The 20,523-nt window shown below is 42.6% G+C and overlaps 4 protein-coding genes across 13 annotated transcripts; 1 reads left to right on the top strand and 3 right to left on the bottom strand.

Moving 5' to 3' along the window:
- Positions 1 to 197: 197 nt before the first annotated feature.
- LOC114854355 (pyruvate dehydrogenase E1 component subunit alpha, mitochondrial-like) lies at positions 198 to 6,620 on the bottom strand. 5 transcript variants are annotated; one of them, XM_029148649.3, is made up of 13 exons: positions 6,287 to 6,474; positions 5,180 to 5,200; positions 4,441 to 4,533; positions 3,897 to 3,962; positions 3,593 to 3,766; positions 3,326 to 3,452; positions 3,151 to 3,242; positions 2,888 to 2,980; positions 2,619 to 2,774; positions 2,233 to 2,304; positions 1,928 to 1,995; positions 1,532 to 1,640; positions 198 to 1,327 (listed from the first exon to the last, which is right to left on the bottom strand). In XM_029148649.3, the coding sequence occupies exons 1-13, from the start codon at positions 6,344 to 6,346 to the stop codon at positions 1,163 to 1,165; spliced, it is 1,296 nt and encodes a 431-aa protein (XP_029004482.1). In that variant the 5' UTR covers positions 6,347 to 6,474; the 3' UTR covers positions 198 to 1,162. The 5 variants fall into 5 exon arrangements, with proteins under 5 accessions (XP_029004482.1, XP_029004483.1, XP_029004484.1 ...); XM_055507805.1 differs by having other exon boundaries at positions 1,187 to 1,327; positions 1,532 to 1,678; positions 6,287 to 6,620; XM_029148650.3 differs by lacking the exon at positions 5,180 to 5,200 and having other exon boundaries at positions 6,287 to 6,473.
- A 127-nt stretch (positions 6,621 to 6,747) lies between these two features.
- acot9.1 (acyl-CoA thioesterase 9, tandem duplicate 1) lies at positions 6,748 to 12,750 on the bottom strand. 3 transcript variants are annotated; one of them, XM_029148700.3, is made up of 17 exons: positions 12,538 to 12,749; positions 11,956 to 12,223; positions 11,149 to 11,243; positions 10,910 to 10,936; positions 10,339 to 10,384; positions 9,995 to 10,165; positions 9,878 to 9,915; positions 9,705 to 9,788; positions 9,360 to 9,463; positions 9,205 to 9,278; positions 8,463 to 8,530; positions 8,278 to 8,389; positions 8,007 to 8,097; positions 7,812 to 7,897; positions 7,628 to 7,715; positions 7,306 to 7,456; positions 6,748 to 7,155 (listed from the first exon to the last, which is right to left on the bottom strand). In XM_029148700.3, exons 2-17 carry the CDS (start codon positions 11,979 to 11,981, stop codon positions 7,100 to 7,102), a joined length of 1,317 nt encoding a protein of 438 aa, XP_029004533.1. In that variant the 5' UTR covers positions 11,982 to 12,223; positions 12,538 to 12,749; the 3' UTR covers positions 6,748 to 7,099. The 3 variants fall into 3 exon arrangements, with proteins under 3 accessions (XP_029004533.1, XP_029004534.1, XP_029004535.1); XM_029148701.3 differs by lacking the exon at positions 10,910 to 10,936 and having other exon boundaries at positions 12,538 to 12,750; XM_029148702.3 differs by lacking the exons at positions 10,910 to 10,936; positions 11,149 to 11,243 and having other exon boundaries at positions 12,538 to 12,750.
- A 229-nt stretch (positions 12,751 to 12,979) lies between these two features.
- On the top strand, positions 12,980 to 15,377 carry LOC114854296 (diamine acetyltransferase 1-like). The gene is made up of 6 exons (XM_029148566.3): positions 12,980 to 13,231; positions 13,721 to 13,772; positions 13,877 to 13,957; positions 14,660 to 14,761; positions 14,839 to 14,879; positions 14,965 to 15,377. Exons 1-6 carry the CDS (start codon positions 13,169 to 13,171, stop codon positions 15,139 to 15,141), a joined length of 516 nt encoding a protein of 171 aa, XP_029004399.1. The 5' UTR covers positions 12,980 to 13,168; the 3' UTR covers positions 15,142 to 15,377.
- Positions 15,378 to 15,812: 435 nt separating this feature from the next.
- LOC114854295 (MICOS complex subunit MIC26-like) lies at positions 15,813 to 20,244 on the bottom strand. 4 transcript variants are annotated; one of them, XM_029148563.3, is made up of 9 exons: positions 20,137 to 20,244; positions 19,699 to 19,809; positions 19,268 to 19,390; positions 18,576 to 18,608; positions 18,066 to 18,120; positions 17,828 to 17,923; positions 17,549 to 17,640; positions 16,638 to 16,727; positions 15,813 to 16,342 (listed from the first exon to the last, which is right to left on the bottom strand). In XM_029148563.3, exons 1-9 carry the CDS (start codon positions 20,152 to 20,154, stop codon positions 16,304 to 16,306), a joined length of 657 nt encoding a protein of 218 aa, XP_029004396.1. In that variant the 5' UTR covers positions 20,155 to 20,244; the 3' UTR covers positions 15,813 to 16,303. The 4 variants fall into 4 exon arrangements, with proteins under 4 accessions (XP_029004396.1, XP_029004397.1, XP_029004398.1 ...); XM_029148564.2 differs by having other exon boundaries at positions 15,813 to 16,339; XM_029148565.3 differs by having other exon boundaries at positions 15,813 to 16,336.
- Between the last annotated feature and the right edge of the window lie 279 nt (positions 20,245 to 20,523).

The raw sequence follows: 20,523 nt of genomic DNA, 5'->3' as shown, positions 1-20,523 counted from the left end.
TCAATCATGCTGATAAATGGTAATATTCCAACATTGCGGATAAATACTAAATAACCACATAGTGACACCTCGTGGTAGGAGAAACTGCAGCAAAGGCTAACGACCTTTAGTTCATTCTGCATTTGAAAAAATAATTATTGATTTCTAATTGATAAAATAAGGTTTTCTTCGAGTATTTAAAAAGACAATAAAAACAGTTACACATTAGTGGAATTTATTTTGCAGCCAGACAGTCTTTTAAAACTACACACATGTAGCTTCATTTCTACATAAACTTGTTGTCAAAATGCACAATAAAAGAACAGTGTGAAAGAAAATGAGGAACAGAAAACAGGATCATTGGTCATCATCATCATCAGGTACCTCAGTGCATCTTTGTGAAGCTCAGTCCCAGCTTTGCAAAACTTAAATGTCATGTAGTGTATTTATGTAACAGTAAAAATTATGTTTCTATCAAAACATTATTGAGCAGTTTAACTATTTAAAATAAATACCAAAAAAAAAATCAGCTAAAGATTAAAATGCTTACTTCAGGTTTGTGACCTCAGCATAAACCTGGCACCGGAACCACACAGCATCACAACACACTCATACTTTGACATGATCCCTTTTCCCATAATACTGAATCTTGTTACCCATAATACTGAATCTTGTTAATGTACAAATAAAGAGCTTTCCAACTTATCACACAAAACCCATGTATAATGTGCAACATCCATTAATTATACATAAAAACCTGAAGGGGAAACAGAAACCCTGGTTTTGTGCATATCTATGCCCTGCATTAACAAACATTACACTCAGAATGGCTTCACCCATGGCATCCCATTCAGTTCAAACACCAGCAGAATATACAGACAGGAAATCTTAAATACTAATACAAAACTATAAACACAGACAGGTCTCAGGCCAAAGCAGAGTCCTGATAAGGTGCAGAACATTTGGGTGGTTCATTTACCAGAGGGTGACAGAGCCTAGATGAGGAGAATCTATCTCTGAGGAGCATTCAGATTAGATAAGTGCCCAGAGGACCAAACATCTGATGACACATTGAAAAACAGTTTGTTTTAGCCTTTAAATCCTAAAACGTGTGGTTATTTTCAGGTGGTCTCAAACACCTGGAGCCCTCATTATAGACTGGGGTTTCTTTGATGTTTAGATTCTAGCTGACTGACTGGAGCTTGGACCAGGGGTTGGTGCCACGGACCTCCACCGGTGGGTTGTTGCAGAAGATGTGATTGCACAGTTGCTCCAGTGGCGGCTCTGGATCCGAAGTAGCAAATTGAGCAGCATCCTCCACCTCCTTCCTGATCGCAACATCAATATCCTGACAGAACAAATAAATCTGTGGTCATTCAGCAACACGTCATACAGAGGCCCACCCTCAACCTCATTATTGTTACAGCCTAGCTAATTATCCAGGGTCTGTCCCCGCAGCATAATGGGTTTCAGAATGTTTCCGGTGCCTACGTGGTAAAGTCTGGAGGCTGTTCATCAGAACTCAGAAAGCTGACATATTTAGCACACTTACTTTCAGCTCTTCTGCTGAAGCCATGTTGTTGCTAAGCAGGCGCTCCTTCAGCACAGTGATGGGGTCGTTCTTACTGCGGACCTCTTGGATCTCCTCTCGAGTGCGGTAGCTGCAGGAAGTTGCATCAGGGGTGTCAAGCAGATCTGGCTTTCATTGTCAAAACCACACAGGTAGCAGGAACATATTAATAAGATGGGCTTTTCACAGATAACGAAGCAAACGCAACCCCACAGAGACACAAACTATCCGTTCATATCAGGAGACAAAGAGAAGGAAATAATTGATTGTGTTGAGAAGCAAAACCCGTGGAAAAAAAAAAAATCCAGGAATATATCATTATAACCACTGAAAAGCTTCAGTGGTCACAATACTCTACCAAAAATAAAGGTGACTCACCTGACACCTGGGTCACTCATGCTGTGTCCATGGTAACGGTAGGTCTGCAGCTCCATCACAATGGGACCCTGTCATCAGTTGAATCAGACACAAAAATCAGTGGATTGATTGGATGAGAAGAGAATCATTACATACAGTAACCCTCAACTTAATTGAAGTCCACCAAGTCTGGCTCAACACAGAAAAGGACAGGAAAAGACCGATACCAAGCTGTGTCTTCACTGATTACTAATCTGCTGCCTGTACACATGGATAAACAGTAACCAGGTTAAACTTGACCCAGGCTCCCTGAAAGCTCAGCTCACCTTCCCAGACCTGCAGTAATCGGCAGCAAACTTGGCAGCTTCTCTGACACACAGGACGTCCATCCCATCCACCTAGAAAGGCGATGAGGAGAGAACAGTTACCAAGAAGCAGGTTGAGGAGCAGCTACGGTTTATTATTTTAACTTTAACTGCAGACTCCTTGAGGTTTGTCGCTATTTTCCTGTGACATGATTGTGTGCAGTATCATACATGAGCATCAGGTAGCTGTATGCATGCTCACACCTGTAACTGCCAGGACGGCATCAGCCATGCCCTGTTATAGTGTAGGTTCATACAGGCCAGCTGCAGCGTACAGCCAGTAAAGACACACTGCAGCTACAGCCCAAGACCCTAAATCCAAACTTCAACACCAACTCGCATCTCACCCGCAGTCCTGGAATGAAGTCTCCCCTCTTGTAGTAGTCTGTGCTGGCAGAGGCTCTCTCCACTGATGTTCCCATGCCATATCGGTTGTTCTCACAGATGAAGATGCACGGCAGCTTCCACAGAGCAGCCATGTTAAACGACTCAAACAGCTGGCCCTAAACAGATCAGAGGGCACAGACGTTTACCTCAATACAACCAGATTACTTTTACAGCACGTTTTCTAGCCCTTAACCTTCTGAGCGAGGGAAAGAGCAACTCTGTCTCTCACCTGATTGGCTGCTCCATCTCCGTAAAGCGTGACGCAAACCTGATTGTTGCCTTGGTAACGACAGGCCAGAGCGATGCCAGCTCCCAGAGGAACCTGCAAAGTTTCAGAGTGTGAAGACCTTTTCCCGACTGGTTAATACAAGGATCAGTCTATAAAAAGTCTGAAAACTGAATAACTTTGGAAATAATCCTTTAGTTGCAGCTAACGTTACTAATTTGTGTGTGTGTGTGTGTGTGTGTGTCTGTACTTAGGAGTGGGCGCACCTGTGCTCCTACAATGCCGTTTCCACCGTAGAAATAAGGAGCGTACATGTGCATTGAACCTCCCTTCCCTTTGGCCACGCCCCCTTTGCGGCCTAAGAATCAGGACCAGTAAAAAGTAAAACAGTGTCCTGCATATGAGGCCTGACGCGCTCAGATTTTCAAACCTCTCTTTCACCTGTGAGCTCAGCTAGGATCTCTTTGATTGTCACACCGCGGGTGTACGTGTATCCATGGGCTCGATAGGCAGTGATGAGATGGTCAGAGCGGTTGATGGCTGCCTCGATGCCTGCAGCACACGCTTCCTGGTACAGAGCAGTCATTGCATCTTTACAACAATGGATATGTACCACAAAGTAAAATTATGTTCTCAAAACCTCCTGCTGTGACACAAATTGCCATCTACTCATTTCATTTCCTGTTTTGTATTTCCTGAAAACTGTACCTGTCCATCGTAAAGGTGGCAGAATCCTCTGATGATCTTCTGCTTGTAGAGCTGATCCGCTTTCAGCTCCATTCGCCTCACAGTCTGCATGGTGCGATAGTACTGCAGGCCCTGCTCTCGGGTGAGCTCGGCCTTCAGCGGAGGACCCTCCTCCAGACGGTGCAGGTCGCATTGCTGCATGTAAAAGAAACAGAACCGTTGATTTAAAAGGCTGGCGTCTAAAGCACAAACTTCAGAAACGCAACAAAACATGTGCAGCAACATTTTCAGTGCCCCCTTCTCTAGGATTTTCGTTTTAACCCACCTTGATATCAAATGTTGCCTGAGGGGTGAAATCAGTAAATGAGCGGGAGACCACAACCCTGGCACCCTGAAAGGCAAGAGGACACAAGACTGAAAAGAAATATCCAAAACTGAAAGCTGTTTTAAAATAAAACAGAATAATGAACCTGAAGCTCACAAAACATACACACACACCCAGGGGCTGCCTTCTCTTCACAGCAGGTGGAGGGTTAGGGGTGAAGCAGGGTCACAGGTTTTGGGTGAGGTGGTCTACTAACACTCAGCTAACTCCAACTGCTGGGTTTCCAGTAAATACTGAAACTAAACCCTGGTTTTAGAAACATTTAGATATAGTTAATCTCAGAACAGTAAAGCTTGGCATTTGTGATCACTTATTCATTTAATGAAGTGTTTAGTTCTACTTTGTTTTGTTCTACTTTTCAGCCCCAGCAACCTGCTGACCCATGTTACGGCTCCCAGTCATGTTAGTAGACACACGTTTCAACATGTTCTAGCGAGCCAGTCTGGGGACTAACTAAATGTGCAGCAGATGCTCTAGTACTGACTGGTGGTGGTTTAGGAGGCTGCCGCTGGGTCTGTGCCAAGGTGGGTGCCGCTGGTGAGGTTAGACTGATGTACTCTGACAGGTCAATCAGCAACTGGGGAGCACAGGAGCCAACCAATCAGAGCAGAACAGAGCCAGTGTACAGGGCGATGAGACTCTACAGGTGCAACAGACAGAACGTGACTGGTTCCTAAAAAGCTCAAAAGAAGAAGACAACACAGTCTGGCTGTGGCCCAACAGTGTCTGTACGTTACCTGATATTTCAGCATCGGCACAACACCAGACCTTAAACTTACTGCCAATGAAATTTGTGCTAAATCGGTCACCAATAGATAAAATACCAGTGACTAGCCAAAGTTAAAAGCTTCTATTATTGTTAATGTCTCATGTGATTTATTCACTCAATCATTTAAACCTGTTTCTATCATTAACATTGACTTTAGTTAGATTTTATACAAAGCCATGTCACATTGCAGTTATAGCTGACTGTTGTGCCAAAGTGAAACATCATCAAAATAAAGTAGTAAAAAGAGGCAAATATAAACAGAAAGTGACTAGGAAGATTTTTTTGCACAACTCAAAATCAAATTAATGCAGCATTCAACTAAACCAGCATCAGCTGAGTGACCGCACGCCAGATAACAGGAAAGATAAAGAGGACCCTCACACAAACTGACTGTTCCCAATGTGAAAGAATACTTAGGTGTAGGACCGAGCCTGCAGAGCGACGATCCGCTTACCTCCGACACTGTTTGGGCTCCCTAGGGTTCAGACGAGGGGGAGAGGGGGGAGAGAAGCGACAAATGAAACGGGATTGTTGTGTATGTGAGAGAGAAGTGAGGAGGAGTCGAAGCAGCGGGGAAATAGACAAGGGTGACTTTTTCCAGCAGTTTTTTCTACAGCCACGTGGAGTCCGGACGATCAACCAGACAGCAGCTTGTTATTTGAATAAAGTTTACAATGATGAAACTTTATCAATGCTAACTGAACCTCCTGGACTGTAGAAACGCTGCAGTCATTCGGTCAACATGCTTCCATAACTTGCCTGATAGCAAGGATGCACCGATGTGTTTTAATCTGCATCCACTAAACTATTTCCGCAATAGAATAAAGGCTGTGAACTGGGTCAGAAGTAATTTGACAACTTGAAAACAGAAAGGAACGTTAACATCAGTGCATCCCCATCAGGCAAAAGAGGTTTCCTCGGCCACAGACGCGGGTTATGTTTCCATACAGCCAATGCTACAGACACCAGACAAAAAGCAAACGTGACCCACCGTAGCTCCTCGTTTTCGCCCCTCGTGTGTGTCTGGTCAAAATACACCTACTGCTCTATGGAAAAGTTGATTCACCGAGGGTTTTCAACAAAGCCAGACGGTAGTTTAGAAATGCTTACCGCTGCTCTGAACTCTCAGTAGGCATAGAAACCATTCTAACAATATTATTATTAAATAATTTAATTAATAACTAATTATAATGGCAATGACTAGTATATTCAACAATAGAATTTTAGTAATGACTGTGTGACTTCTTTAAAAAGCATCACCAGTAAAATAGGTAACTTTTCGCGCAGCTGTTGTTGCTGCGAGGGACAACACGAGGGGCAAAAGCAGGGTTTGTTGGCGCACATGCAGTATTTTACTTACTTGGTATATATACTTAGTCAAACAGTGCAAGCATAAAATGTGTGTGCATCGTGCATGCAAATTGCAAATCCACAGCAGAGCTAGCTGCTAATGCTGCCCGCTCGCAAGGTCAGCCCCAAGCCAAACGTGTCCAAGCTAGCAATCAGTTATCATTAACCCCAAAAGCCTTCTCCAGCTCGACATCAACCGCAGCTCACTTACCACATTCTTGCCAGTGATCCTACAAAGTGCGTTAGAAATGATGGCTAACATGGCTTTCATGCTAGTGAACAAGGATCTGACAATGAAGGGATTAAAAATGGTTAGACGCCGCTAACTGTTAAATCCTTGCTGAAGTCCGTCGAAGACCAAAATCCGGCGAACACATGCAACATAGAGATTGGTTCCGGGCCTTTTTATAAACCTTCATAATCCTTCAATAATTCTTAATTTTTTATAACAAACATGCACTGATGCCGATGAAACAACAACAATCTGATAACTTGAATTAAGACCAAATGGACATTTAGTAAGAGCCAAAAAGCATTAAAAGAAAAACACATTCTATTTAGTAATCTCACCCAGCAAAGTCTCTACAATAAAAGCATGAATAATAAGTAATTGAAAATATTTCACACCACCATTCTAAAAAGCTTCATTTTTGAAAAACAACAGTAGTGCTGTTAGCTTACGATAAATAAGAATTTATTTTTGGCATTTAATACATAAGACCAAAAGAAAAGGCTTCAGTGTTACCTTTTGCAAAAAAGTAAAGTAAAAAGGTTTGTGCGTTAAAGTTGCAGTTGTATATAAAAATAAAACCAAGCATACAGTGAATCAGCAACACAGAAAGATGCAACAAGGCCAAAAAACATTTGTTTCATTTTCTAAAGTCAAATTCTGATTCTATATAAAATGGCTGAAACATTAACGTCAATTCTGGTCATGTAGTTTGTGTAAAAACGAAGCTGGAACGATATAAAATGACACGTACACTGCACTGACTGCCTTCAATCTTCTTCAGACAATCATCTTTTATTGTCCCACAGTTTGGTTAAAGTGTCTCTTTCCATCAAGGTACAACATCGACTCTGTCAAAGACACAAAGCACCAGCATCACATATAAAACATGTCATTCCAGGATTTTAGCAACAAAAATACATTTAATAGATTTCAGATTATTCCAACGTTACAATAACTAGTTCAAGTGGGGGTCACACTGAGACTGTGTGTGCGCTCACCTCCATAGGTCTTTGGTATGATGCTCGGCACATCGCGATCAGAAATGAAGGTGTAGTGGAAAACATTGGTGGTGTTGTGTTGCTGGGTCAGAGGGTCAAACACTTCGCTGTGAACTCTCACCTGGATGTACTTGCCCTGTGTGTAACACACCTGGACCCCCCACACACACAAAGTCAATCAGTCACACATGCTCACGCTTAAGCTTATAGTCAGCATGCCAGGTTTTGTTTGTTTGTCATTACTATTCTATGTCAGTCACAATTTTACACAATTATAGAAAAACACAAGGGTGTGTGGGATCTAGACCAGACTTCTACTGACCTGTGACGATAGCAGCAGCAGTGAGCCGATCTCCACCGGTTTCTGGAAGAGAATATCATCAACAGCCACCAGTCTGGGTCGGCAGCCTCTGCAGCACAGCGATAGAAAGGCGACTGTCTTTAGTTAAAAACTAAGTGCAGCAAACAAACGGTCAAATATTAGCGATATCAGAAATAATTCTCACCCATAGGAGCAGGCGTTGGCCCAGCCCAGCTCGTAGGCTTTCCGCATCAGAAAGCCTCCAAATATCCTGTTGAAGATGTTCCTCTCCTGGCAAACAGACACAAAAACATGGACTTTTGTTAAAGATATTTCTCCACCGAGTGTCCCCAAACACGTTAATACATCTGTTTGGTTTGTTCCTGTCCCCTGCTCTCACCTGAGGGTGACAAATCTCTAGTCCTTTCAGTTTGGCGTCTTCCATCCATACAGAGTTTGGAGGCAGAACTCTGCTGCGGAAACTGACCGTTCTGCAAACAAATGGAACCAAAATGCCTTGTGTTGTTTTTTTTATATCAGCAAATGAAGAACTTTATAAATGGTCAATTATTGCTGCAAATGTCACTATTTTATTATATTTATATTATATTTATTATATTATTTTATTCAAGTCCTGAAACCTAAGTGCAGGTTAAAGTTTGAAGTTTTACTTTGTATCCAGCGTGTTGAGGAACAGACTGTGAACGATCTTCCTCTCCTCATCTGTGGGAGCGACCTTCAGTAGTGATGCCGTGCTCAGCTCCACGCGGCGGAACTTATTCGCTGAAACAACAATATGTTGGACTCAAACCCTGAACTTGTCTTACCTGAACTCATAATTGCGTCAGTCTCATACCTTCTCCTTCCTGGAGCAGTTTGTCTTCCTCTGGTCCTTCTGGTGTCAGAGGATTCACAAACGCTGCCCTGAAATAGAAACAGCAGCACAGGAAACTAATTCAGGGAACCACACAGACAAAGTGAAGACAGAGAAATGAACTGTGATTACCACTGATGATCACCCCCGTTAATCACTCTTACCGACCACCTGCTGAGCTTATTCAGAGAGTTTTAATTTCAGAATCTCCCAATTAAAACAAAGCACCACCACAAAAATAAACGAAGACACACTGAAAGAGGCAAAAGCACACACTTAGGATGACACATGGCAGGGTCACAGGAAGGCACAGATACGACACACACGCCGCCAACCTGGTGTCTTTAGAAAGGCGGGGAGCTCTGACTGGGGCTGATCTGTTTCCTCTGTTTGTCGGGATTTAAGAAGCACCAGATGTCGATGGGATTAACAGGCCTGACATGTAGCTGGGAGAGCAGCCATAGCTTGGCTTTGAAAGTAATAAGTCAAATTTAAAGAGAACTAGAATAAGACTAAGAATCAAACATTTCTGTGATTTCTGGGTTAGTAAGTAGAAGAAGAACGGAGAAAGCTTCTTTAAATTGTTGTTGACTCTGTAAGGACGAACTCAAATATTAATAAATGACCTCTTACAGATATTGATGTGTATTTTTAATGAATGATCCCTTCGGGAAGAGTGAAGCATCTAAAACTAGCCACCACCTGCGTCTGTGCTGTCTCATACCCCTTGTTCTCTGGGTCCCGGGCCACCATGACAAACGTAGCGTCCAAAACTGGGTCGTAAACTCCTTCATTACACTAGAGAAGAGATAATGAAGTGAAACTTTAGAAAAACGGTCCTTAGTGAAACCGGTTTGTGTATGAGTTCTTCTTCTTTACCTGGGACATGTGCATCTTGGCTTCGATGGACGTTTTTCCCACCCAAGTCACATGACCAGTGAACTTGATGTCACGATCAGGGTAGATAATGTGTTGCCTCATGTCTGACACACAAGAAAACACCAAAGGTTTCTGAGCCACACTAACAATGACATCAGGACTAAACTTAATAAACTCTGAGTTAAATCTCCCTAAAATGGCCAACTGCTGTATCAGCATAAGCCAAGCATCATAGCCTCCCTCTCTGGCTGCCTCCAGGTCTTGGCACCCAACATTTACCTGACTTCCTCAGCTGTAGTCTTGGTATATTATAAACAGTACAGAGTAAGTATGAGCGGATCTTACCAATCTTGTCCACCAGAGCGGTCACTATTGACAGGGGAGACCTCCTTAGTTTGGGATTATAAGTGTGAGAGTAAGAAATGAGGACTGTAAAGAGGAATGGAAAAGAAAACATGGATCCTGAGTGAGCATATTGAAAGTCTATGAGAATAATACATTACCATATTATATTATACCTGCTAAACTATCCAAATCCTCCAGGATCCGACCGAACCTGAACAGACGCAGACAGTGAGTCACACACAGGTGTGAGGTTTATCCTTCCTATTCCACCTGTAACCTGGTGTTCATACCTGACGGTGTTATGGAAGGTCAGGTACTTCTCTCGGAGCTGCGGCTCAGAGCCCAGCGGCAGGTGAGCCTCTACAAAGCTGTCCTTCATCCTTTTGGCTGGGAGGTCGTTCTGGGAGTTTGCCAACATGGTCGACAACGACACTCGTTCTGCCATGGCCTGCTGGTGGTCACTGCAAATGGGGGTGCAGAAAAAGTTAAACCACGTGTCTTAAAGAAAAAAAAAACAGTAAAGCAGAGGCTGAACCCAGTTTCTCTGCTGTGCACGTCATTTCTGCTACTGAATTCTACTGAAAAATAGAAGAGAAGTAAAATAAGCCTGATGTTCACAGAAAATGTTTCCCACCTCCAGTTGGTGGACGCTCCCACAATTTCTCTCAGTCTGTTCCTCACTAAAAAACAGAAAAAACAATCAGTGTCTGTTTAACTGTAAATCAAAGGTTTGACCTTCTTGTTTTATACTGTCTCTGTCAGAGCGTCTCACTGTTTGTAAATGCACTAAATATGTGATAATGGGTATAAGTGGTCCTAAATGTTCAGAAATCACATGTGAAGTGATTTAATATATTATAATGAAATATTCCTTACAGATCATTGAGACTCAAACAGCAAGACAGCATTAAACAAGAGAGGAAGGGAAACTTAGGAACTGTGTGTTAAAATATGAAAGCTCAGCACCACAGTGAAGAAAAAAGTAGAAAAATGCTCATGTGCTGCATGAGGAGTTTAGTTCTGCTGCAGACTGGAAGGAGAAATCCAGCCACGCTGAGAATCTACCAAAAGCCAGAGCAGGTTCAGGTTTAAAGGTGCTGTGAAGGATGGAAAATGTGCAGCAGGTAAAACATGAAGCAAGAACTGATGTGGAATTAAAGTGTGGTTTACATATTCAGGATTTGTCTGCTTGTATCAACACACACCATTTGAAACGTGTAAAAGTGGATTTCCTGTGAAGACAAAACATTTTGTGATTTGATTTGTGACAGATTCCCACAAAGATTATATATACATGCGTCCAGTGCAAAACCACAAGCTTTTATGTTGAATTTGCTGTAGGAAACCTCATGCTGTCATTAAAATGTGGCTCAAAGCTGTGGTGAAAACAAAACTGATTAAGTGAAATTGTCAAGTCAAACAGGAAGCGTGGCTTTGATTTTACCCTCGATCATGTCCGGTGCCCGTCCCTGTTTTAACGCTACCCCAATGGACACCGACCTGGTGGTCAAGGAAGCTGCCGATCGCAGCAGCAGGAACCTGATCAGAGATGAGACAAGTACGGGAACACGTGAGGACCCCATCCCAGCTGTCTATGGGCGAGAGGCAGGGTACGACCTGGATAGGTCGCCAGTCCATCGCAGGACTGGAGACATCGCAGGGCAACGCAGAGACGAACAACCATTCACACACACACACACACCCACACCTACAGGCAAACTAGAGTGACCAATGAACCTAATGCACGTGGGAGAACCTGGGGAGAACATGCAAACTCCATAGAAAGGGAATCGAACCCAGGCGACAGTGCTACCCAGTGCACCACCATGCCGCTCTCTAACCACAGCCATCCATAGAAATGTGACCTAGTGCAGAGTCATGCAACCAGGTCCATTTCAACCTCATGTGTCTGACATTTGTATTCACATATATTTTACAGATCATCTTCCACAGGAACCTGCAGCTGAACTGGAGGACTGAATGTGTCCACTGGTTCCTACTCAGGTTAAAACCCAGTGGCTTTCTACATGACACACCCTGTATAAACAGCTCCCCGCCCTGTTGGTGAACGTTTCACTTTACTGATCAGTACAAACACATTTACCAGTTTCACAAAGTCACCAGCACAAATTACAACAACAACTGCTTCACCAAGGCTACTTGGTGTAACATTGCTGTCATGATTTAGGCGGCTAGTAAATATGCTAACAGTTCTCTTTGTCTACTTTTACGTTGTTTTAGCGGCACGAACCTCGGAGACAGCATCGCAGAGCTCATCCTGCTGGCGTTAGATGAGTGTAAAGTCCAAATGACGCAGGTGAAGAGGATATGAAGGTCTTCTCTTCAGATCAATGCGATGCTACAGTCCAACAACCAGGATGGTCGGTAGCTGAGCTCGAGTCCTGACTCCGCCCACTGGACGATGACGCAGGACGTCAGATTTCTAGAGGTGCGTCTTCTTCATGACTACAGTCACGCCAGATACTTTACGGCACAACCAGTCAGTGTCCCATCAAGCACTACAGTCCAAACAAAAAGAATTATACGAATGTTTTTTAAAAATAATTAGGATAAACTACAGAAAATAATAATGATCATGTGGTGAAAAAAAAAATTTCGACAAGATCAGCAGGTTTTTAACTCATTACATACCATTCATATTTATTTATTGATATATATTGGCTATCTTTCTTTACAAGTACCCCTTACCTTCTTTTGTACTACTCGTTAACCTATTGTCATATTTGAGATCCTTTTGGACTGCATAATTGAACTAAAAACTACATAAACAGGAAAATCTGTAACATGTGTAAATGTGCTAAAATACACCTACTTTACGCTACAGTGTGTATTTTCTGTGCCATGGGGCTGTCTTATTTTTCACGGAGGGTCCTCTTCTTATCCACTTGATGGCAGCGTTGGCAGCTCCAACGGTGGTTTTAAACTTAGGATCCTATACCATTAAAACATGGCTAGTGCCCCTAAACTTGCCTTGTTCATTGCACTGAGGATTCTATTGCCTTGCTTTTGTTTTCATGCTATATTAAAGCTAAATTTAACCCACAACTTTGACATTTTTATTTGAAGTAGACTGTAGTAGTACTGTTTCTGAACGTGAACAAACTGTAAACATTTTTATCACGTGACCATTTCCTAAGCATTCCGTTAGATAAGAGCTGTCCAGAGGTCGACGGTGATTGGCCAGATATCAGAGCCGGTTCAACTGTCCAATAGCGTTCTAGAGCTAGTCCGCTATAAAAGCGGGGACGTAAACAAAGGAGCGGGCAGTAGAAGGGCAGCGACCCAGCCGAGGGCCGAGTTCAAGTGCATGAGCTTGTCCGAACTAGCGCGTCTGTACCAGAGGCTGACCGTGGGATAAAAGCCAACCTGAAGCGAATGAAGAAACAACTGATCTTTCTCTTCACGTACAGAGGACTGTTGGGCAAGAAGGCCAAAAGAAGAAAATGGAATATATATTACGAAAAGCCGAACCCAGAGACGTTTCTGACATATTACGACTGGTGAAGGTGAGGTGGCACAATGGCTCTGTGGTCGTGACGGAATGGTGATGGAAGTGTGAGTGATAGGTGTGACGCCACTGCGCCTGCGTAACGTCAGCTAACGGTGATTGTAGCAGGTGTCCGGAGGATTTCCGTTCCTCGGTTCGTGCTTTGTTCAAGCGACTCACATCCGCTTCTCCATATTAGGCCCGTCTGGTGTTTTCCTGTGTTTTATTAAACGGCTGACAAAGCGCGGAATGTTTGGGATTATGATTTATGTAGCTAATTCTGCAAAGTGTAAAGAGGAAATGAAAAAAAATATTAGTTTGACATCACCGATAAAATAGAATTTACAAAAACTAGATCAGTGTTTTTTTTTGCTTTATTATTTTTTGACTGTTTTCTTTTGTATCATGCCATTTAAATGTTTGCCACATCTGATCATTGTCTACTGTTTGCTTTATTCAGTGCTTTTGTCTGGTTGTGTTTTATTGTGTTGTTTTTTCTCCGTCTCAGGAACTTGCCAAATACGAAGAGATGGAGCACCAGGTGACACTCACTGAGAAAGGTGAGCCTTTACACAGGGCGCGCGCACACACACACACACACACACACACACACACACACGGCATCAGTGTTCTCCCTGTGCTTAACGCGTTATTCTCATTACAGAGCTCCTGGAGGACGGATTCGGTGACACCCCGTTTTACCATTGCATCATCACTGAAATCCACGGACAGAACCGCAGTGATGGTATGAAACACAAAAGAAGAAATAAGACATTTTCAGCTTGAGTCACAGTTTTTTAACCTCAAGGCCTTTCACCTTGTAACATGATTGAAGACTCTGTTAGTGGGACTTCCACTGTTACTGTAGCTGCTCTCACAGTGACGGGAACCTACAGGTGCTGGAGTTGTAACACTTCTGAAATTCCCCCAGGTTTGGTCAGTGTCATTATACGACTTTGTAATAAGTTATTAAGTATCCGGTTTCTTTAGTTTGCCAATAATTTGTGACTTGTTGGTGCATCATCACTCATGACTTCAGTGAACTTCATAACTTAAATAACTTAGCTGAAGTTTAAACAAACCTAGAGGCAAACAATAATAAAACGCTACGTCCTGTTTAATTCCAGTTTAAACTAGTGGGTCAGACGTTGACCTCAACCAGACATCACGCTTCTAGTTCTGTGCGGTTTGACATCTGCTTAAGTCAGATAATCTCTGTCACCCCAGTCATATGATTATTTGTTGATTGTGCAAATCGTCACCATGTTTGTACGTGATTTCACTCATGCAGTTAAAACACAAATTTGTTCCCAGATGTTAAAGGGGAAGGAAAAAAGCTCAAGTGCACTTAACACACATATTTCAGATAATGGTACTACACATTGGTGAGCTCAGATGTAGAAACATCTTGAGCCAGTTCTCTATTCTGTGCCTTGTGTGTCTGCAGATCCAAAGGTGGTGGGTTTTGCCATGTACTACTTTACATACGACCCCTGGGTCGGCAAACAGCTCTACCTGGAGGACTTCTACGTGATGCAAGAGTACAGAGGTGGGAACATCCCATCACCCCCCTCAGTTCTGCTCCTGAGCAGCCTCCTCATTTCTAATCTTCTTTTCTGTGTCCAGGGCTGGGCATCGGATCACACATCCTGCGTCACCTCAGTGATGTATGTTACTACACCCACCGGTAAACAAATACAAAACGTGAGTACACGAGCCCTAACTCAACGCGGCTGCTGTGGTGTTTTCCAGCTGGCGGTGAAGACGCGCTGCACCGGCATGATGTTTGTGGTTGCGGAGAACAACGAGCCATCGCTGCAGTTCTACAAGCGGCGCGGGGCAGAGGACCTCTCTCAGGAGGAGGGATGGAGGCTCTTCAGGTTCGACAAGGACAGCCTTGAGAAGATGGCCACAAAACCTGAGGAGTGAGGGAGGTGAAGTGTGTCAGAAGCAGGTCGACTTGTTCAGCTTTTAAGGGGAACGTCTCAGTTCACATACTGTGTAGTAAAATTAATGTTCCTTTATTCGGCTTTGTTGCTTTCTACCAACGTGGAATCACGTTTGTTCCTTACAACCTTTAACCGTCTCTGTCTTTGGAGCATTACTACATTTGCTGTGCAGGAAGAAATAAAATCACTCAAGCTTTAATAAAACATGTGATCACATTTGTCTCGTTCTCTGGCAAACTGAGCACTAGAGCTTTACTGGTTAATTTACTTGTGTATTACATGGTACAATACTGAGGTTCTTATAGTTACAGATGACTGATGTGTGAAGGTTCTCATTCATCCTTTGGGGTAAATAAAGGCTCTTTTCCAAAGCAAGAGTTGAGCTGACCAGCAGGCTCCAGCTGCCCCAGCATATGGCTGCAGCATATATCACATACCCAGAGGGAAACGTATTTCTGTGCAGATGGGAAGAAAACATGTTGATTTTGTGTCAGTCAGATTCCTCTGGCATCACTGACACAAACTTTAGAAACCACAAGCTTAGTGTGTCTTAAACTTAGTTTGAAATGGATGGCGGGCTAAACTAGGGAAGTAAAATAACCTTCATGGAAATATTCTGCATAAAAGGATGTTACTGATCCTGATAAGGAATAGTTTTGCTCATTTATTAGACAGACAGTTTAAACATAACACTGACATGTGCTTTGGTCCCAACCTGGGAACAGGTGTCTGAGATACATCCTTGCATAAAGTGAACGCACACTTAATAATTCTTCACATTTCTGCCTCTCAGTTGTCTTTCAATAAATGAGTTATGAATTACAACAAGGAAAGTAACTACTTATCACAGTTGTGAATGTTTGAATCAGTTGCCGGTTGCTGGCATTTTCAGTCCATGACCAATGTTCGGGTTTTTGAGATTCATTAACACTATATGATGCATTGCAGTTCATGTTACACAGATTAGTGATTTGTCAAATATGTCCATCTGCTCCAAAGTAGCAAAAATAATTAAATACATAAACAACAGGAATTCAAACAAAACAGCTTGATGGTAAAGAAACTTCAAAGCCAGTCTGAGTGTTTTCTACTGGAGCAATCAGTGCATCTCAGTGGAAGAGTCCATGGTGGTGGAGTGTGTCTCAGCTGGTTGTGTCGGTGCCCTCAGATTGCTCCTTCTCCTCAAACAACAGAAGAAATAAAAAAAAGAGACAGAAGTTGTGATAAGGTGGAGGTCTCCTGTGAGAAACAGATTCACACAAACTGGTGCAGAGACAGCCACCTACAGTTAGATATACAAACCACCACCTACAGCACACGGCTGGACTTTGTTTCATGCCACCGACTGTTAACTAATATCTGATTGCAGCTGTATATGGCGCCAGAGTCCATTAACCAAGCCACGTATGGATCTCACTCTGGCTAAGGAGCTGCTCAACCAAACCGACACACCAACAAGCTGCATCTCTGACTCACCTTCTTCTTTCCCAGAGGAGGATCTTTCCATACGTTCTCCAAGGCTGTGCGGCCCTGCTCGGCCCAGGTGTAGCCATAGTCTCGACTCACCTGACGGACAAGAAACAATCTTTATTCAAACTCTCAGTCAGTCTTACAGAGCTTTACAGGATTATACGGATATGGTTTAATCAACATTTATTCTGAGACAGTTGCAGCATAAATGGATCAGAGGTTTACTTCTTTACTTCATGTAGTGTGTTTGTTTTACATGACAGAATCATCTCCTGACCTGCAAACAAAGACTCAACATTATCTTTGGGCTGCAGCCCATCCCGTTCCTTTGTTTCATCTCTGTAGGTGGTGAATGAAGTGACAGTGTGTATGTGTGTGTCTGTCTGCTCACACTCTGGGTGAAAATACAGTAAATAAAATGAGCCAGACATGGTGGAGATTGGCAACACAAGTCACAGCCAGCGCTCCCTGCAGGAAAGCTCAACCCTTTCCTATAAGGAAACTGGTGACAGATCACACAAACACTGATTTAACCCCCTGCTGAGGCAACCAGGGGAAAAACTCATGCTACATAAAATGTCAGAGCTCGACTTAGCTACAGTTCATCAGGCCTGGGTGTAAATTTCCTTTGAAATAATTTGCACCTAAAAATAAAGTGTTAAATATCACTGTCCCTGCTTTCACATCTGTATCCGTAGGTGGAAAGGAAGCCTAAATAAAGGCAGGATAACAGAGTTAGAGCTTTGATCTCACTGCTAGCTGGTATCAAGGTAAAATTCAGAACTGTTCATTATCCATGATGAGAAACCCAGCATCCTTCCCTTCTCTTGGTTTTAAAAATGGACTGTACCACAGTTAGCAGATGGAGCCCCTTGTTAACACAACATTAACAGAAACCTTCATTTCCAAGTACCCACCTTTAATATGGATGCAGCCTCCCGGGGATAAAACATGGACGCAGTCACAGCCATAAGTCCAAGTGGGAATAAGAGTCGGTTTACCTTAGAACCTGAAGAAAGAGACAGACCCAATGTAACAAAGCAACAGCGCCTATCACCAACGACACATTGCTTTATAATTTAGCAAGAGGCTACAACATTAGATTTGTGTCTCTGCAGAGAGGATAATAACTATCCAAAGGCAGGTATTAAAGTAATGCCAAGGAACCTGGGTTTACTGAGTAACACACTAATTACCTTTAGCCAGATAAAGTCCAAAGAACCCAGAGAAAGCCACCACTGCCACACTGGGATAGAGGTCGGGGGGAGGGTTACTGAGGTACTGGTAGACATCTGACAGACAGAACAAAGGGGGAAACAATGAAAGATGAACAGAAACTGAGTGAAAGCAGCTGAAAGAACATGAGCTTCTATTTACAGCAAATGTGAGCACAAATATGGAGCAATCACAAACGGGACAAAGTTTGTTTCTCACCTGTGACTGTTGTGACAGACGTGTTGATTGTGGGCTCAACAGTCCGGTAAACTTGCTGCAGCCAAAAGTCAAATAGGGGAGAAGAGCAGGTTATGCATTACTTAATACAGACAGAGTCTCTACAAGGTTTAAGGTTCCTGCTTTGTTTCATGCTAAAGAATTGGACCTTGATACCTCAATAAGGTGTGTGTAGGTTTTCATTCCCATCTCACAAATCCCTGTAGCTCATCCACACTGAGTAAAAGACCAATTTCTAACATGTTTGTATGAAACATGGGTCAATCGCTATTTTTTGGGCAGGACCGGAGCTGGGTCTGTGAGTCGTTGGCGAGGATAGAACATAGTGAACTACTACAAAAATCATGCTTAGACAAGTGTGTGTAAAATGAACCAAAGAGTCATAGAAATGTACCAGAATGCCGAGAAAGTGGATTCGAGCTTTGGTACAAAATTAAAACAAACCAAAACATTAGGGTGAAGTGTAAACAATGCTAATAACAGCTCACTCACCTCAACTCTGTCCACTGCAGCCTGGACCTTTGTCTACAAGCAAAAGAAGTGAAATTTAGGCTTTTTATATCAGCACTTTTTTATTTACCCAAAATAACTGACATTAACCACAAGTTAGTTAGTGACACAGTAGTGAATACGATGGAAAACAAAACTGCTGCTTGTGTTCTACTATACATACACTGCTATAGAAGTACAAGTAATGAAAGATGTGCACTGTGAGTGTTTTGCTTTGAGCTCATGTGACCGCAGCTTGTAGGTTAACGATAGGGCGGGATTACACCATGACCCTGTACAGGAGGAATGAGAGCTGCAGAGACATGAGGAATGTGAGGAGCAAAGAATGAGACTATTGTAAGCTAATAAAACCTCAAAACAAGATCTCAGCTGCCTGTTTTTACATGTATGTCTGTCGGAGGGATTATTCATTCTCTTGCTTTTAGTAGTTTATCTCAAGCCAGACTCACCCTTTGATACTGTGTGTTACTGGAGACCTACTACTTGCTTTCTCCTTTTCTAAACTATACACACACAAACCGTAGCATATAGTTCACAAAATCAACTGCAGTGGTTTAGTTTAGAATTATTTTGATAGGTGATGCTTTCCAGAGAAGCACATAAAAAGTGGATTTCACGTCATAATTGTCGCAGGAGAAATACAGCATATAGGAATAACATGACATAAGACACACCTGACACTGGTTCGTGTACGGCTCTGCCCATTTTCTCGCTGATGACACGTACTGCTCCAGGGGCCCGTCCTCTGATGCTACGTGTAGAGGCTCTGCTTCAGGTGAGGTGTACAAGGACGGCAGCTGAAACAAACAAGAGGAAGTTTTGTGTTCTGGGCTCAGATTGACAAAACTGCCTCGACATATAGTTCAAAATAAAAAGCTCAAAAAATAAAAATAAGTTCAGAATTAAAGCAGAAACGCTACTTTTATTAGTGCTACTTCTTGGACTCGTTACAAATTTATTGATTTACTTTCTTATCCCTCTGGTACTTTTGTACATAAAATACAATGTATTATATTTAATGTCAGAACGCCACCTTTGCAGACTAACTCCGTTTGTTGTACACGGAGCTCATGGATTTGCCTTTCATTGTAACTTTTTAACCCACCTCATCGAGGCTTACAGTCCGCAATGGGGTTTTCTTCTTCCCGTCACCTGCTGCCAGAACCGAGCCGCTCAGCAGAGTAGTCAGCCCTGGAGCTGCAGCACACAGCGACACCTGGCGACACGCAGGCAGAACGCAGGAATAAACTAAACGACTCCGAACTGCCCGTTAAAGGACAAAAGACACGTATGCAGATGTTTTAGACCAGGACATGAAAATAATGAGTAAAAAGGAAGCAAAAAAGCTACAGTTTCCTTGCCTGACAAATTAGCGAAAGTAGCTAGCATGCTAACAGAAGCTGTTTACTTCAATAGCGTTACATTGGTGTGTTGCCTAATTCATTGGTACTGCGCAAATAAAGTAAAATTGAAAGAACAGCAAAAAACCAATACACAATACAAAAATTCACAATACATTGTGAATTTTTAAAAGGAGAGTTACCAGTTTTACGTATGACATATCACCGAGAAGAATTTCGCTTTCTACGGCAAGCAGGAGGACAAGATGCAATGAGCATGCGCATCGCGCGCAAATAACATTAAAGGTTAAGGTAAGAATACAAGGTGTTAAAACGAACGTTTTAAACTGCGGAAACATGGAAGAACATTGTATAGTGATTTAATATATCTATTAGATCATTTACTGCCTAATGTCACGCATGACTGAGCAGGGACACATGCTGCTTTCTAAAAATAATCAGACTTGATTATTGTGTGATATCTATAGAGATTTCAAGTAACTTTTAAATCGATTACATAAATCTTTAATGAGTTGTATATGTAGCCTTAATACTGTAACCGTCATTGTATGAAATAGAAGCAGGCCATG

Source organism: Betta splendens, chromosome 4 (assembly GCF_900634795.4).
Source record: "Betta splendens chromosome 4, fBetSpl5.4, whole genome shotgun sequence".
NCBI classification, from domain to species: domain Eukaryota; kingdom Metazoa; phylum Chordata; class Actinopteri; order Anabantiformes; family Osphronemidae; genus Betta; species Betta splendens.
Note: the sequence above shows the minus strand (reverse complement) of the source record. Positions and strands in the feature narration are given on the sequence as shown.

What these genes read in the sequence shown, in the direction of transcription:
- LOC114854355 (XM_029148649.3), bottom strand. Translation starts at nt 6,346, where the DNA reads ATGAAAGCCATGTTAGCCATCATTTCTAACGCACTTTGTAGGATCACT. An exon ending in GATCCTAGCTGAGCTCACAG is followed by an intron (nt 3,243 to 3,325) that starts GTGAAAGAGAGG and finishes CCTGATTCTTAG; the next exon opens with GCCGCAAAGGGGGCGTGGCC. An exon ending in ACGGCATTGTAGGAGCACAG is followed by an intron (nt 2,981 to 3,150) that starts GTGCGCCCACTC and finishes GAAACTTTGCAG; the next exon opens with GTTCCTCTGGGAGCTGGCAT.
- acot9.1 (XM_029148700.3), bottom strand. Translation starts at nt 11,981, where the DNA reads ATGAGCTCTGCGATGCTGTCTCCGAG. An exon ending in GGCACCGGACATGATCGAGG is followed by an intron (nt 10,937 to 11,148) that starts GTAAAATCAAAG and finishes TTGTCTTCACAG; the next exon opens with GAAATCCACTTTTACACGTT. An exon ending in GGAGCGTCCACCAACTGGAG is followed by an intron (nt 10,166 to 10,338) that starts GTGGGAAACATT and finishes CCCCATTTGCAG; the next exon opens with TGACCACCAGCAGGCCATGG.
- LOC114854296 (XM_029148566.3), top strand. Translation starts at nt 13,169, where the DNA reads ATGGAATATATATTACGAAAAGCCGAACCCAGAGACGTTTCTGACATA. An exon ending in CGGACAGAACCGCAGTGATG is followed by an intron (nt 13,958 to 14,659) that starts GTATGAAACACA and finishes GTGTGTCTGCAG; the next exon opens with ATCCAAAGGTGGTGGGTTTT. An exon ending in CGTGATGCAAGAGTACAGAG is followed by an intron (nt 14,762 to 14,838) that starts GTGGGAACATCC and finishes TTCTGTGTCCAG; the next exon opens with GGCTGGGCATCGGATCACAC.
- LOC114854295 (XM_029148563.3), bottom strand. An exon ending in GGACTGTAAGCCTCGATGAG is followed by an intron (nt 19,391 to 19,698) that starts GTGGGTTAAAAA and finishes TGTTTGTTTCAG; the next exon opens with CTGCCGTCCTTGTACACCTC. An exon ending in CTCCTCTGGGAAAGAAGAAG is followed by an intron (nt 16,343 to 16,637) that starts GTGAGTCAGAGA and finishes CTGTTGTTTGAG; the next exon opens with GAGAAGGAGCAATCTGAGGG.